General features: G+C 35.3%; 1 protein-coding gene across 4 annotated transcripts in view; it reads right to left on the bottom strand.

Annotated features, from left to right (window-relative positions):
* Positions 1–16,028, bottom strand: part of Pde8 (phosphodiesterase 8) — a 118,736-nt gene extending 102,708 nt beyond the window's left edge. For 2 of the 4 annotated variants that reach the window (XM_028311737.1, XM_028311739.1), the window contains exon 1: positions 9,346–10,308. In XM_028311737.1, the coding sequence (XP_028167538.1) occupies positions 9,346–9,777 (432 nt within the window). In that variant the 5' untranslated portion in view covers positions 9,778–10,308. Of the gene's footprint in view, positions 1–9,345; positions 10,309–13,318; positions 13,408–15,961 lie in introns of those variants that run through there. The other 2 variants (XM_028311740.1, XM_028311738.1) reach the window with 2 other exon arrangements.
* Positions 16,029–16,304: the final 276 nt, after the last annotated feature.

Genomic DNA, 16,304 nt, shown 5'->3' with positions numbered 1-16,304 from the left:
TTAAATTGTTTTTGTACAGCATTGTAAAGGCATAACAGCCTGATTTACTTTTTTAATGCCATCCAGTAACAATTTTTATTTTTTTATTCGATATAAAGTGTGCGTCCGTGAATGAACCATGTTGGACAACTTTTGCAAAATGCAGTAACCGAAACTTTCGGAGTATACGAAATAAAAAAGTATCCGTAACCGAAACCGGTATAATATTATTCCTATATCTATAACCGTATCCATAACCGAAACTACATATCCATAACATCCCTAGTACAAGTACCTAACGACGGGACGTCAAGCTAAAGAATAACGCATCTTACATGGTTGTAATAGGATCGTTTTTGCAATAAATATGTATGTGCTGTTGTACAAACGACTGATACGATAGATCGACTATCTCTTGCGCAAGTTTTGGTTTCGAAATTGTATTGTTTTGTGATTAGATTGGCGGAAAGTTACTAACAACTTTAGTTGAACCACTTTACTTAACCGTAACTATAACCAGTGTTTTTTGTATGGAGTTTGACAGATTTTCGACGTACTATGTTAGAGTTAAAGTAAGATGGTGCAACTTAGCCTAAGTTGGCACCTTACTAAACGTAACTATAATATAATATAACCCTAACAGGTGTTTTTGTATGGCGTTTGACAGATTTTTGACGTTTGTAAAGTTAATGTAAGAGCGTGCAATGCAACCCAGTCATATTGTAAATTATGCTAGTGTAATAAAATCACTGCTTCGTTAGTGTATTGCAACATTTTATGGCTGAATTTGAGCACTGGCCACTGATACAATTTATTTTAATTTATTTTTAAAAACCATATTGATCGTATTTTGTTTTTTCTCTTCGATTTTTAACACGGCATGATTTTCACACCTTTAATTGGTGGTTAGTTAGCGAATATGGCCATTTAATTGACGTAGGTTCCTACTTTTTGAGACATAAAATATTTGCGTTAGCGTTTTCAAGGCGAGAGTGAATAGGCTCTTACAGGGCAGATATGTACCATCCTAGACTGCATCTCACTTAACACCAGGTGCGATTGCGGTCAAATACCTACTTTGTCTAGCATAAAAAAAAACGTAAAAAAGGAATGTATAATACCTATCATTAGTTGATCATTTAAATCTATTGTAGGTACTTTATGTACTTTAAAAACTCGAAGCTATATTTTAGTGTTTTTAGAGATAACCTCGGAATTAATGGTTGGAATAAATTAGTATCAAATACCCAGTTGGCAATATAATTTAATTTATGGCAGGCGCGTTACTTTATTTTCAAGTAGCCCACAAAAGGAAAAACTTCCATGAAATCCACGAAACACTCAAAGCTTATGTATTTACAAAATTTCATACAATCACAAAGGCATGTTAATGGTAAATATGTGTTCAAATAATTTTTTGCGACTTCAGGGGCCGAAATTAACGACAAAATTAATCGAGTCTTCCAGTGACTCGGCCCACTTTTAACTTGGTACACGGGACAAGTCGGCTGGTTTGATATTTTAAATAGTTTTATTTTAATTCGTTGTCAAGCAACTTGGCCAGGGAACCAAGCTAAAAATGGGCCAAGTCACTGAAAGACTCAATTATAAGCGAATACACGATTTGTTAATTCGATCAATTAGGCAGTAAGAAGGGAGGCGACTTTACGGACAGGTGATTAGGGCCTTCATAAATTAATGTCACCAGCTTAAATATAATACAGACGACGACACCGAACAAAAGGCGCCAGATTACAAACGCAATTAAAAAGCTGTCGCCGCCGAAAAATTAGAACAATTTCTTTTCCGATACACCCAGTATTTCCCCCGGGTGGCAATGAAGGCTATTGCCGGCATAATTTTCTACCAAACCCATGGGTCTATACAGGGTAAACATTAAATCGTTGTCATCCTTTTAATATACGACTCTACTCATTAGTACATTCCCCAAATATGAGACAAATCTAATGAGTTTTTTGTCTTTATTTTTATTATTTATTCGTAGATATTAGTGTGATCTTATAGAGTTTAGAACAATTGTGCATTAAATTACACATTTATATTGCAAAATAACACGTATTACATCAAAATACTATACCATAATTGCTTGATGTGCTATCGTCTGTACAAGGTTTTAATTATTGTTTTAACTCATTGAATTGGTCTCATGTTTGGGGAATGTACTATGTTTTATGAGTAGAATCTTATTTTAAAAGGACGCCAAAGATTTCAATGTCACCCTGTATTAATGAGTGCCTGAAATTCAGCTTTTTAACCATCACCAATTTGGAGCGCTTTTGTATTGTACTGTGGAACGAACAAAAGCTGAAATGTGCGTTTCGCCACAATACCAGCCATTTGTAAGCATTGGCTGCGCGGATTGAATGGATATCCAGCCTGTATATTCTGATTCTTTAAATCTACATATTAAACGTGATATGTACATTGTACATGTTATTTTTGATCATAGCAAATCTTGAAATCTTTGTTGATTGAGAATGGAATGTCGAATTCTTTGCTACATTAATAAGTAGGTCCAAACACAATCAATAAGTAGGTACCATACACGCTTTAGCGTACGAGTCGTAACTTCAAATCGGAGGTAAGTAAAAGACAACTTGACAATAAAGAATTTTTGCAGATGGAGATCGAGGTAGCATTAGAAAGATAACATTAGGTTTAATAACAAAAGCATAAACGCAAGTTCACTTAAAACTTCCATTAAGTAATAAAAATAAAAGACGAAAATATTATCTCTCTTTCTGTTACTAAAAACATCTCGCAGAACCGTCATGAAAAAATTAAGGACATTGTTCTCCAATTTTCACTTACAATTGTAGAAAAAGGCAAAGGAAACAGGCTTTTAGCGATTTGCGGAATTTAATCTGCGCAGTTCGTTTAACGTTTTAATTCGCACGGAACGTTCTTATTTATTAGTTCTGCTTCAAAGCTTCGTGTTAAAATGTCAAAGGAAAGTGAAAAAAACTTGGGAGTAAAATGAGACTGAGAATGTTACTAGGTATGCAAAATCACTTGAAACCTATGTTACAGTTAGGCTTTTACATTTAAAAATACATTAGTTTTTATTTCATCCAAAAATACCCAGTAGTTATGATTTTATAGGCATTCAAAGTTCGCTTAAATATTGAGTCCCGCCGACGGTCACGTGACCCCGCGTGACGTACATTCACAGTGTCCGCTCACTAGAAAACGGATATAAACTTAATTAAATACATTTTTTTTGTAAATACAAACTTATTATACATATTAACACCCAGACCCATCACAGAAATTAAAATTGAACCAAACCCAAACTTGATGCGATTCAAAATCAAAAAATCAAAATCAAAATCAAAAATATTTATTCAGTTTAGACCACAAGTGGCACTTATGAACGTCAATAGAAAATAATAAAAAAAGAAAAAGGTAGCCCCTAAGGGGCACTTTACATGTCTCCTTATCTTTTGGGCCCTACCAGCGCTTCGAGACAAACATATGGCAAGTGCTGAGAAGAAACGCCGGAACAAACTTAGTCACCACTTATTGCCAGGAATTATCTAACGGTAAGAATAGTCAAATTTAAGTACATCAAATATGTGCAGACTGAACTGACCACGCATCCTTGTCATCAATATAGTCTCGAACCTTGTAGTACCCTTTGGACATAAGGGTATTTTTTATATGTATCTTAAATTTGTTTATTGGCAATTCGACAAGGTTGTGTGGTATTTTGTTAAATATGGTAATACATTTCCCCAAGAATGAATTACCTATCTTATGCAACCTTATAAATCAGAAAGAGCAATGGTCCCAGTATTGAGCCTTGGGGCACTCCCATTTTTAGGGGGGCGCCCGAAGAGTTAGTTCCGTGAATATTTACTTTTTGTAATCTGTCTGAGAGGTAAGAGTGTAATAGGCTTAAGGCCTTGCCTGATACGCCATAATGTTCTAGCTTAAATAACAGAGTTTGATGATCAACACAGTCAAACGCCTTCGATAAGTCACAAAATACACCAATAGCATCTTTTTTCTCCTGCCAAGCATCGAAAATGTGTTTGATAAGAGCAACCCCTGCATCGGTCGTACTTTTCCCTTTTGTGAACCCATATTGTTTTTCATGAAACAGTTTATTTAAGTTAAAATGAGACAGTAGTTGATTGAAAATAATTTTTTCAAATATTTTACTGAGCGCAGGTAGTATCGATATAGGTCTAAAGTTGGATGGGTCACTTTTGTCTCCTGCTTTAAATAATGGTATGATTTTACTATGTTTCATCAGGGTAGGGAACTGACCTTCGTTAATACATTCATTAAAGATATGAGCTAAATGGGGAGCTATAAGAGGAATGATGGGTTTTATTATGTCTGTTGATATGCCCCATATATCCTCTGTCTTTTTTATATTTAGTTCTTTGAAAGTTTTTATAATAACTATGGGGTCTATTTGTCTAAATTTTAATGGGCTATTGCAAACATCAACACAACCCTCGAGAAGAGACATTGCCTGATATGAACATGAATTAAGATTGCTTGTTGTTATGATTGGTACATTTGAGAAGTAACCTTCGAATGCGTTTGCTACCTTATCATTGCATTTAATACACTTATTGTGTCGTTTTATTGCGAATTACCTTCCAGCTCCATCTTTAGACCCTGATTACTATATAGAATTAAAGTACTCATCAATACAAAACGAACGAGCCCAAACTCGATGGATTTAAGTCGTTTTATTATAGAGTTCCTATGGCCACCTTCCAGCTCCATCATCAGATCAGCTCCATGTCATCATAATATTGCATGGTCATCCAAATCACATGTGTTTGCGAAATTTCAGCCTTATCGGTTGCCTGGAAGTGGGTCTTAATTCAGCTTGCAAGATTCCACCCATACAAATATGAGCCAGTCACTGTAATATGACGTCACGCGCATAAAATGGCGGGCCGGCCGCCGCCCGCACTTTTAAAATTCAATATCTTGGAAACTAATTGACGTATCGAAATAATTCTTTCACGTGTATTTTTTATTTTTAACAGAGAATACAGAAAGCTAAAAAACAAAATTAGTGAACATTCTTCATTCAGTAGTGCTCATAGAATGAAAGTTTTGAATGTTTGTTTGTACAGAATTTAAAAATTCTTTCACCATTAGAATCCTACATTATTTCTAATGAACATGAGGCGGTACGAACTTCGCCGGGTCAGCTAGTGTTAAATATGCAAGCAAATACAGGGTGGAATTTTGTAATGCCACCTAAAGGGAAAGTACTCTTAATACTGTAGATAGAAATTTTTACTCAAAGAAAACATTCCTTTATTTTTGAAAAGAAATAGAACTGCATTCAAAGATACGCGGGCTTTCCCTCCAGGTGGCATTACAAAATTCCACCCTGTATATTGCTTGCTACCTAAGTTGCTAACTAAAATACATAATAACTTAATTTAGTTATTCTACTAACCCTACGGCCTACAACTTTTTGAAAGTGGATTTGGTTGTTTGTATCACAGACTAGCTCACAAATTCATTGGTTTAATTTTTTGCGCGACGAATCCCCACAGTAAGTTTTCTTGTACTAAGAACACTTCACACTTTTATATTAATTTAAATTAAAAATACCTTTAAAACTAAAATTATAAATAGGCCAATTGTAATATTATTTGTGTTTGTATTACAAGAAACACGATCTCACAAATGTAGCAAAATTTCAATAAACTGTTTAGCAAATACCGATTGAGCAACCAATCGCTCAACTAGTCCATTTACAGAGTGAGTTGCCGAACCGACATTCTGATGGGCTCAGTGTCAAGTTTGAGAGCTCATAAATAATTATACGATTGCTTGAGCCACTCAACGTCTGTGATTGAATTAATTACACCCAGTTATGGGTATGATGTTGTTAGAACATCTTGGATAGTGAATATCTACTTAGTTTGAGAATGGTCATCAATCAGAGAACTAGTACTCATTTCTGGCGAATTATGTAAATAGCAAGTTATGTGAGATCTGTATTGACTTAAGGTCTTGTAGTACCTTATTAAAGAACATACTGATACACAGCTGGTTTCGATAGTCAATCTTGTTGGTCAGGCTTCTACACTACTGTATTATGTTTATTTGTGCGATTAGTATAATCCAGATTGTATTAAATGTGTGATAAAGAAAGACGTAAATAGTCTCTACAAGTTATCCTCTAAATAAATAACCTAGACCAATACAAACAGGCAACAAATGTTTATGCAAACGAATGTCTGTACCCTCTTTTTGAGAATCAAATCCGCGATCCCTGGCATATTAGGTATGCGAACCACTATGCCAGCCAAATCAAAGCTACCCAACTTTTAATAAGAAATACTTCTACTAAGTCGACCATTGATCGATAGCCTGCATCCAGCGCCGTCCTGCTACCTTTATGAGGTCGTTGGTCCACCTTGGAGACCACGTACCAAAAAGCGCAGCAACCTTGCTACCCCATCGGCCGTCAGTTCTGCGTACCTACTACGAGTATGTGCCCTGCCCATTGCCACTTCAGCTTGCTAATCCGTCGGGTTATGTCAGCGACTTTAGTTCGGATCTCCTCATTACTGATTCGATCTCGTAAAGAAACACCAATTATAGCCCTCTCCATACCACGCTGTGCAATTTTGAGCTTATTTATAAGGCCTATATTGAGAGGCCACGTTCCCCAATGATTTCTGTATTATCGGGTTGGTAGCGGCCTGCATCTAGGCGCCTAAAAAGCCAACAACTCGTAATAAATTGGATCTTTCAGGGTTTAGGAATAAAGGTTTTATTGCATTGCAATTTGAAAACATAAATCCGTTCTTCCACTCAAATCCGATCATCCAATTAGCAGTGGTTTTATCGATAGTCAAGTGGGATCCTGCTGTTAGCTTTGTTTTGTTTTGCTGTTGGGTCCACTAAACGGATTAGAGCTTACAAATTAAATTATTGGAAAAGCTACAAAGCTTTCGTGTTCAGGATCATTTCACTGTTGAAGGACTACAGTCATACTTTTTGTAGGCCACATATTTGTTTAGTGGGATGATTAAATTTTGATGCTTGTTTTTTATTTGAATTATTTCGATAGAGATATGAAATGCTATTCCATGAAATGCCACAGATTCTTTGGCGTTACGTTATGGATATTATTATAATGTAGTCGCATACGTCTCCTGATTTGTATTTATTTAAGGGCTTACGAAGTAATCGTGAAATTGAATCTTCAATAAATTAGCTACATGGTCAAGAGAATTGTAAAATACTGTTCACTTATGAAGAACGTTCGGACATGCAACGACTACATGTCAATTAATTAAATCTTTTGCATATCCTAACTAATTAACTATCTAAACGCGGAAAATATTCATAGCTCAGGCGAGGAGCTATGACTGAGCTAGTTCTTACATACATAATGAAATGAGCCCGCGTTATGACGCCGCGGTGGCTGCTGCGACGCGACTGTGTAGGCGGCCAATAAATTGTTTATTCATTCATTGAATTAACAAAGAAACAACATTTAAATAAAACAGCATTCCAAAGTACCATTTTTGTAGCAATATTGAATTAAAGACACAAGCTGTTACAGCTAGACTGGTCAGTGTGGGGACTGTAGGCCAAACCCTACATTTGTGCCTTTGGTAAATTGGAGAGTGTGCTCAGTGGAGTCCAAATGATGAGTCCTGATGTTGACTTGCAAGGACAAAAAATATTGTACTTAGCAATAGTCAATTCCGAAAGTGTCATTGATAGAAAGCATTACGTTATTAAAATAATAGACAATATTTTTTATCCCGGTCACCTTTTTCATCCACTTTACTAGATCCCAAGAGGTGCGCCTACAATACAAAAAAATACACATTTTGCAGCCGTACAAATGGTCCATTTTCCAAAACAAAAACTGTACCTAATATCAGCACGTGACCGCACAATAAATGACAGCATATTAAGCTAAGCACTGCAACGTCTTATGTAGGTGTGTTTAAGGATGATTTTTCAACAAAAATGCTCAGTTTGATGTGCTTTTGATTGTACAGACGACAGCCACATCAAGCCAAATACTGCCGCATCTTATGTAGTTGTGTTTAAGGATGATTTTTCAACAAAAATGTTGTTCTTTTGAGCGATACAATCGGCCATCGTCCGTCTCGTAAGCCGATTAGGGAACATTCTGCCCCGCGTCATCTTCTAGCCCGATTGGTATGCGGCTGAGGCCGATTGAAGATAATGATGATAACGTCCAAAGCTAACGTTACTATGATGAATGAGATAGTCTAGATAGCCATTCTTTAAATAAAACTTATTTTAAGCCAGTCAATCAAGACCAAAATGTAAAAAAGTAATTTTATTTTCATAAGACATTGGATGATAATTTGCCAACATTTTGTCATCAATAAAACGAACAAAGTTTCAACCACACCAACGCGTACAGATCACCATCGCCGGCGATGGCTTAAGGTAAACATGCGGCAAAACTTCTTCAAGAAACTGAAAAGTCTGAAAACCTATAATAGACACTAAATAAATCCGCCAGTAGTTTTCAAGCACCTAACAGATGAAAATTCCAAAACTAAGTAGTTCGGACAAGACTTATTTTGGAATCTTTCGTAGTAGTTTTAATTAGTAGATCTTTCTAGCCCTATCAAATACGAATTAAATTCTTCACTTATACTCAACTCTTCCCAATATACCACTTTAGGATATATTACGGATATTGTCTGAAAATAGGACCCCTCCTGTTTTCAGCAATATCGTTTAAAATGCCTTATTATTTTTAGACGGGGATCTCAAAATAATAAGGCTTAAAACGCTCAGAATTGTCCAGAATTACGTAATATCGTAGAGCAATGAATTATAGGTATACGTAGTTGTTTAGACCGCGTGAGTGCAAACACAAACGGGCTATGGAACTTGATACGCCGACATAAATTGATACGCGGCTCGCATGCAATCTTGACACACAATAGCCTAGATATATCACGTGGATGGATTGTCTATCACTTCTATCAGAGAGCCGATATTCAAACGATGTTTATCGACAGGATTAAAAGTTGTGGTTGCTCAATAATAATACTACAAAAGAACTAAGGCTTAAATATAACCCTTATGAATGTTAGACCTTGAATGAAGCCTTGAGGAATGACGTCAAATATTCTTGAATTACACACTTACACAGGAAACAATTATCTGTAGATGATGCTCTAAAAATAAGTGTAAGCCCAACATAACAATCAGTTTACTGTTACTGAATTTGATGAAATTTCATCACTTGAAACGTTACTTTACATAGGATTTTATGATAAATATTGTGTTTATGTTTTCATAAACTATCATACATGTGCTAGGAAGGGGATAGTTGTACATTCGACTTACCAATTCCGTTTCATACAATTCCGAGTCTCCTAAACTGGTGGTTTCCTCAATGATATTAGTCAGGTGCATACTCGGCCTCATGGACACACGGTTCTTGAATCCCGAGGACTTCCTCCAAAGGTCCTCATCTTTCACCTCGTCTGCTAAAGTTGCGAACTGCTCGTAAAAATTGATCACCCCCGACAGCTCGCCGTCCAAAATTGTGTCCTCTGCCTTTGAGTTACTGATGGAATTTAAGACTTCGTTTCTTTTACCATCTCGTACACTTCCATCCACTTCACTATTTTCGTTCAAAATAGTGGTGGAGCGTGTATCGTTGAACTCATACTCTAGATCGAAGCCTCTATCATCAAACAGACTTTTGAACTTAGCCCAGCAACCAAGCTTCTTCTCTTCTGCGTGATTCGCAACGTTATTCGACGCTTTATCCATTGTGAAAGGAAGTGATTATGATTAATCTGGGTATTATTGGATACGCCTAATCGGCTTTACACCACAAATCAGCGTCTACGACTTGGAATCAAGGCAAATGATTCTTAACACATTGTTTGTAGAACTGATTGCCACTGATAAAGGCATAGGTAAATAGTTCCTTGTGATAATCACGATAAATATAGTTGCTTCTATAATGATTAGGCACAAGGTTTCAATAATTACAGCGGTTGATGATATCAATAATTGCGGTATGTCTACTTTTAGATTTAAGATTTAGTTAATTAAAAGCTTCCTTAGCGGCTGTTATCATTAGCGATGTGTCTTTGATTAATCTTGAAGAAATCAGAAAATGACCCGTTAGTGTAGGTATTAAGGCACTTCACGATCCCTACAAAAAACACTTAGCACTTTTAATTTACTATTTCGCACAAAACACTTCACGAATGTTATTCTAAGTTTTTATTTAATAAAAATAAGACACTTAAGGATCACATTCTGGACTAAAATGATTTTCAAGTAGCACAGTCTCGTGCGGTGACTTGAGTGATACTAAACAATAATGATTTAATTATTCTGATAAGTCGATATCACGATAAGAGGACATTATCACGGTACTTATTCTGATTGTGAACGGGTTAATTTTTCTACAACATCTTATTTTATTTTTTATTTTATTTTTCTTTATTCAGAAAACCACAGCTCTTTATAATAATAATACAAACAGGTATTTTTACTACAGGTATTTTTATTACTTGAGTCACGTTTTATTATACTGTCTAATGATCTGGCTGTGATATAGCCATAAAAATAAAAGTAAACGCGAGTGCAACCAAATAGATAATATTTATATCTATTCTATTGTAAAAATAATTTCATGGAGGCAGACAGAAATATCCTTTGCATCCTTATGCGTATATTATCCAAATTATTAAAAGCTTATCTCTAGAACTAAAACTCAGGGTCAAACAAAAAGTACCGCTATCATCTGAGTGCACCTAGATCAGCTGAACCCCTGAAATTGTATGCCTTTACATACATAACCTCTTCATAAAAGTGTCTAAGCGCAAGGGACCTTGCTTAAAAAACTGACTTGACCCTGAACCAGTGTTTAACCATTAGCCAGAAGCTTGGTACACCCAAAACTACAGGATGAGACTGAACTGAGCGAGCTGAATGCCGAACAGGGAATGCAAACGAATACTACAGGCTACAGCGAATGGCGATCTCCCACGTTCCACAATCATATGGGTCATGACGGACTCGGTCAGGTTTTAAGTGGATAAAAGTGTAGGGCCTTCTCACTTCTGGTCTTCTGGTCCTCTGGTAGAGCCAGATACCCCCTACGGCTAGTGGGTATAATTTGATGCATTTACTGACGAAAAAAAGCATTGTACGTATTGCTATCTCTCGTCAATAGATCGGCTAATGTGGACAACAAACGTGCGTAAGCGTCGGTTTCCTCAAATTGATTGGTAACCTGAATTCAGCAATGCGGGCGACATCAGCTCTAATTGGCTAATTTTGGGGCAACTAGAAGCCACGTCTCCTTTGCTCTAATGTTACTTACACCCTGGGGAACATATGATAATATAAATACCTTTAGTAACTCTTAAGGGATTAACTTAGTGAGTAAAGTGGTCTGTGGTCCAGTAGTACGAGATCTAAACTTTCTCTACTTGGAGGTTCTGAGTTCGAGTTGTAAAATTACATTGCGTATTAATTCACAGTTCCCGAATGTTTCAGGCTTCAATAAATCTGTTTGATCGAAATTAACTGTGCGGCTACAACAGTATGTATGATCTTAAAAGTTCCTAATAATGTGAGCTCTCAGGTAAATATAAAAATAGTAATACCATGCGATTAGCATTGTATTATTATTCTGAGATGAACTTTCACTCCGTAATCAAAACAGGCGTCGATTTGAGGAGGTTGTTGTATGTATTGTATTTATGACTAAAGAAAGTTTACGAAGGGATATACAGTGTGAGTCACGTTAAAGTGTACATATGAAAATAGGTGAAACTAGACCTATTTTTATCGACAAAAAATAGGTCAAAATTTTTTTGAGATTTTTTTTTAATTTATTATAGAATTTTTTTTCTTCCAATTACTTATTTTAAAGAAAACGTAATAACTTTTAAACTAAGAGGTATATCCTGATAAAATAAAAACAGTAATAATGCTAAATAACAGACGATACTAAATAAATACATAAAATACTCAGAAAATGCCAACAAATAATAAAAAATGATACTTTTTGAAAAAAATCTGCATAAAAATTCGTGTTTTTTTGGTTATTTGATAAATTTTTCCAAAAAATGCCCCTATAACAGGTGGTTTTTATTGTTTTGTATTATTTTCTACCGTATTGCCTTTGTAAAACCAAAAATCGCATGTCTCTATCCCTATCACAACATTTGCTATGATAGTTTGAACAAAGGCCTGCCACCACATTATTCTCCGCTACAGGTAGGGACAATTTTAATTTTAACTAAAATGCTTATTTTACTTCGAAATCTTTTGTTTTTATTTGAAATCTGACTTGTCTTTATCAAATTTACAAATGTAGAGCCACTTTCAGTTTCGTTGTTAACGAAGCGTTGAATGGCGCGCCCAGAGAGGCTTAGTTCGAACGATCATAGCAAATGTTGTGATAGGGATAGAGACATGCGATTTTTGGTTTTACAAAGGTAATACGATAGAAAATAATAAAAAGTCATAAAAACCACCTGTTATAGGGGCATTTTTTGGAGAAATTTATCAAATAACCAAAAAAAACACGAATTTTTAAGCAGATTTTTTTCAAAAAGTATAATTTTTTATTATTTGTTGGCATTTTCTGAATATTTTATGTATTTATTTAGTATCTTCTGTTATTTAGCATTATTACTGTTTTTATTTTATCAGGATATGCCTCTTAGTTTAAAAGTTATTACGTTTTCTTTAAAATAAGTAATTGGAAGAAAAAAAATTCTATAATAAATTTTAAAAAAATCTCAAAAAAATTTTGACCTCTTTTTTGTCGATAAAAATAGGTCTAGTTTCATCTATTTTCATATGTACACTTTAACGTGACTCACACTGTATAGAAGAAAAAGACTTAACTCTCTAATCATAATAAGCTATAATCTAATTTATAGTCATTATTAGAGGTAGGAATTCAAGGTCGTAAAGAAAAGGCTGGGTAACACTGCGAAATGATTCGACGCCTTTTGGCTAAAAAAAACTAATTGGTTCGAGTTCGTCTAGGACGGGGTGGAACGTATTCTTACACCTATATGGTTATATTTTAAACTTTATTCCCAAAAACAATAAAAAAGATACTTGCTGTGCCTTATTATAATAATACGAGACTTATGAGTATTTAGCATAGGCGCAGACCACGAACTTTCGGCCGATTCAATTTGGACTTCATTAAAACGATTTGGTATCGGGCTACAAATTCTTCATACAAATTAGAATGTGGCCCAACTATCAGCCAACTAAAAATCGGTGGTCTGCGCCAAGGCTTCATGTTGTTTATTAGGAAAGTACTTACGGCGACGTCGACTAGCGGCTCGTCTTCAGGCGTGAGCGCCAGCGAGGAGCGGCGGCCTGCGCGCGCGCCTGGCGACCCGCTAGAGCTACCTGTGGACAAACAAACAACTATCTTAAATAATATATTATACAGGGTGGAATTTTGTAATGTCACCTGGAGGGAAAGTACTCCTAATACTGTAGATAGAAAACTTTACTCAAAGAAAACATTCCCTTATACAGGGTGTTTGGCGCATCGTGTGCCAAAATTATTTGGCGGATAGAATAGGTCATTTCCTATATTTTCAGCCCCCATAACACGTTCCATGCCAGGCGGCTACTTTTATATGAATTTTTTTAGTAATTTAACCAAAATACCCAAATCGCATCATTTAATTTCGATTTAAAAAAAACTACTAGGCGTAGCCTCAAAGTAAATATTTTGTTTTGACGTGCATTGATGTAGGGTTGCATCAAATCTAAATTTACTGGCAAATATCATCTAGTTTTTTTAAAATTCAGCTTTGAAGTTTTCCGAAAAGTTAAAAATGGACTGAACAATTAAGTTAACATGGCCATAATAAAAAAATTAAAAGAGATAGAGATCTTCAGATTTTATCAAAACTTCTCTAGTCTATCCCCATTCAAACGGTATACTAATCTTGTTTAAATAATAACAAGAACTTCACAAATTCTTTAAATTAGTGCATTGACTCTACTCGGACTGATATTCAAATTTTGAATTTTGAACCTTTTTTTTTACTTTACAATAAGTTCAAAGCAGGTAAAAACTTCACAAAATATTTACTTTGAGGCTACGCCTAGTAGTTTTTTTTTAAATTGAAATTAAATGATACGATTTGGGTATTTTGGTGAAATTACTAAAAATTAATATAAAAGTAGCCGCCTGGCATGGAACGTGTTATGAGGGCTGAAAATATAGGAAATGACCCATTCTATCCGCCAAATCATTTTGGCACACGATGCGCCAAACACCCTGTATTTTAAAAGAAATAGAACTGCATTCAAAGATTTCAAAAATTTTGCTTGCCATACCCGGGAATCGAACCAACTAAAATCTGTTAAAAATTACACCCTGTATTTTTATTGCATCGATCGGTAGGGTTAAGTATAAGGATGAAATCTCTCTAACAAACTTGATAAATCAAATGAAAGGAAAACCATGAAATCTTAATTTATTTTTATTATTTACAGAAAATTGTATGGTATAATAGGGAATTTTCGAAAAAAAATTAAAAATCTTTGAATGCAGTTCTATTTCTTTTCAAAAATAAAGGAATGTTTTCTTTGAGTATAATTTTCTATCTACAGTATTAAGAGTACTTTCCCTCCAGGTGGCATTACAAAATTCCACCCTGTATATTGTAAGCTCATTTTCATCTGAAATACAGATTTTTCCTAGTTCAGACATAAAAATACACTTTACCTCATAATTACTCGTATGTTGTTACTAAATAAACTAAATCATCATCATCATCATCATTTCAGCCACAGGACGTCTACTGCTGAACATGGGCCTCCCCCAATGACTTCTACATCGCACGGTTGGTAGCGGCCTGCATCCAGCGCCTTCCTGCTACCTTTATCAGGTCAGGTCCACCTTGTCAATAAACTAAATAAATGTTTTGATTTGATATAAATCTATACGAGTACATCAGCACGTCTCTACATAATCCAAACTACCTAGCATAAAGGTAGGTTGTGGATAGGAGCTATAAATGCCATTTTTCTATCAACGAGAATGCGTGGTTTGTACAATAACTTGTTTCTAGAAATATTGTTGGCCCATACAAAGTTTTATCTATTCTCAATCCGATAGACAGTGGTCACAGAGTTTGTTGCAGCGCTTCTTCTTAGCACTTGCGAAGTGTTTGTCGCGAAGCGCTGCGGTGGTAGAGCAAACGTAAAAAATGATGAGAGCTTTCTTGAATTTCGATTTGTACATACATTGACATAAACAAATATATTTTTATTTGATTTTATTTATACATTAATTAGCGGTTTCAGGCAAATCTTCTTTACAAAAGACCAACATTTAAAATCGGTTTAGAAAAGTTGCGTTAACGAGAGTACATTTATATTTATACGTTTTATTCTGCATTTTGGGAGCACCCTTCGTAGTACCCACTCATGAACCCTTCTTTGGTTCAGATGAACAATGGAATTGTTGAGAGAAAGCCCCATAACAGGCCTCATTACTTTTCAAGTACATCTTATTATACGACTCTTAGAAATGAGCACGTCATTTTAGAGGAGGAGAATCCAGATTCTTCTTATTTTTAATCTATTAATTTTTGTTGAATAACAAATTCACGTGGCTTGGCGAAAGTAAAAGACGTTCAGCGATTAGAAATTTGCATTTTGTATGTCCTTTTCGAAGAGTTAACTTTTTTAAGACATAAAAATTCTACTCTACTTTTAAAAGGTGCCTAATTCTTCCTGTACTTAGGTATAGTTTTGTTTGATAATGATTTTTATCGTCTTTAACTTTGTGACTTTTCGAATCTAGATGACCAGAACATGTAAGAAAAACAATTGTTCAACAAATTACCATAACAAATAAACGGGCGTATACGCTGTCTACATCACGAGTATATCATGATGTTAACTATGGCCAGATACTGGCTTAAAAGTCATCATTTACCTGTGGTGTCTATCACTTCCTCACTACTCCTAGCCTGGAGCCATCTCTGAACCAACTCTATGCTGCCCTCCTCACCGGCTAACATTTTTCACGCACATTCCTTATCACAACACATTCTCACTTTTCAACACACACCTCAAACTTTATTCCAACTTTTGGTCGCTGTTGACCGTTGACGAAATTCTAAAATTAATTTTTATGACACAAAACAGACACAATCTTTTTTTAAAACATCGATGCACGACACGAACGTTCGATTCTAGAATGATTCAAATTTAAAAATTATGCGTTGAGTGTATCAAACACAAACAAAACATGATCGCCAATAAAGCTAATGACGGCA

Source organism: Ostrinia furnacalis, unplaced genomic scaffold (genome assembly GCF_004193835.3).
Source record: "Ostrinia furnacalis isolate ACB-3 unplaced genomic scaffold, ASM419383v2 OfSCF3546, whole genome shotgun sequence".
NCBI classification, from domain to species: domain Eukaryota; kingdom Metazoa; phylum Arthropoda; class Insecta; order Lepidoptera; family Crambidae; genus Ostrinia; species Ostrinia furnacalis.
The sequence above is the reverse complement of the archived record's forward strand: the minus strand, read 5'-3'. Positions and strand labels throughout refer to the sequence as shown.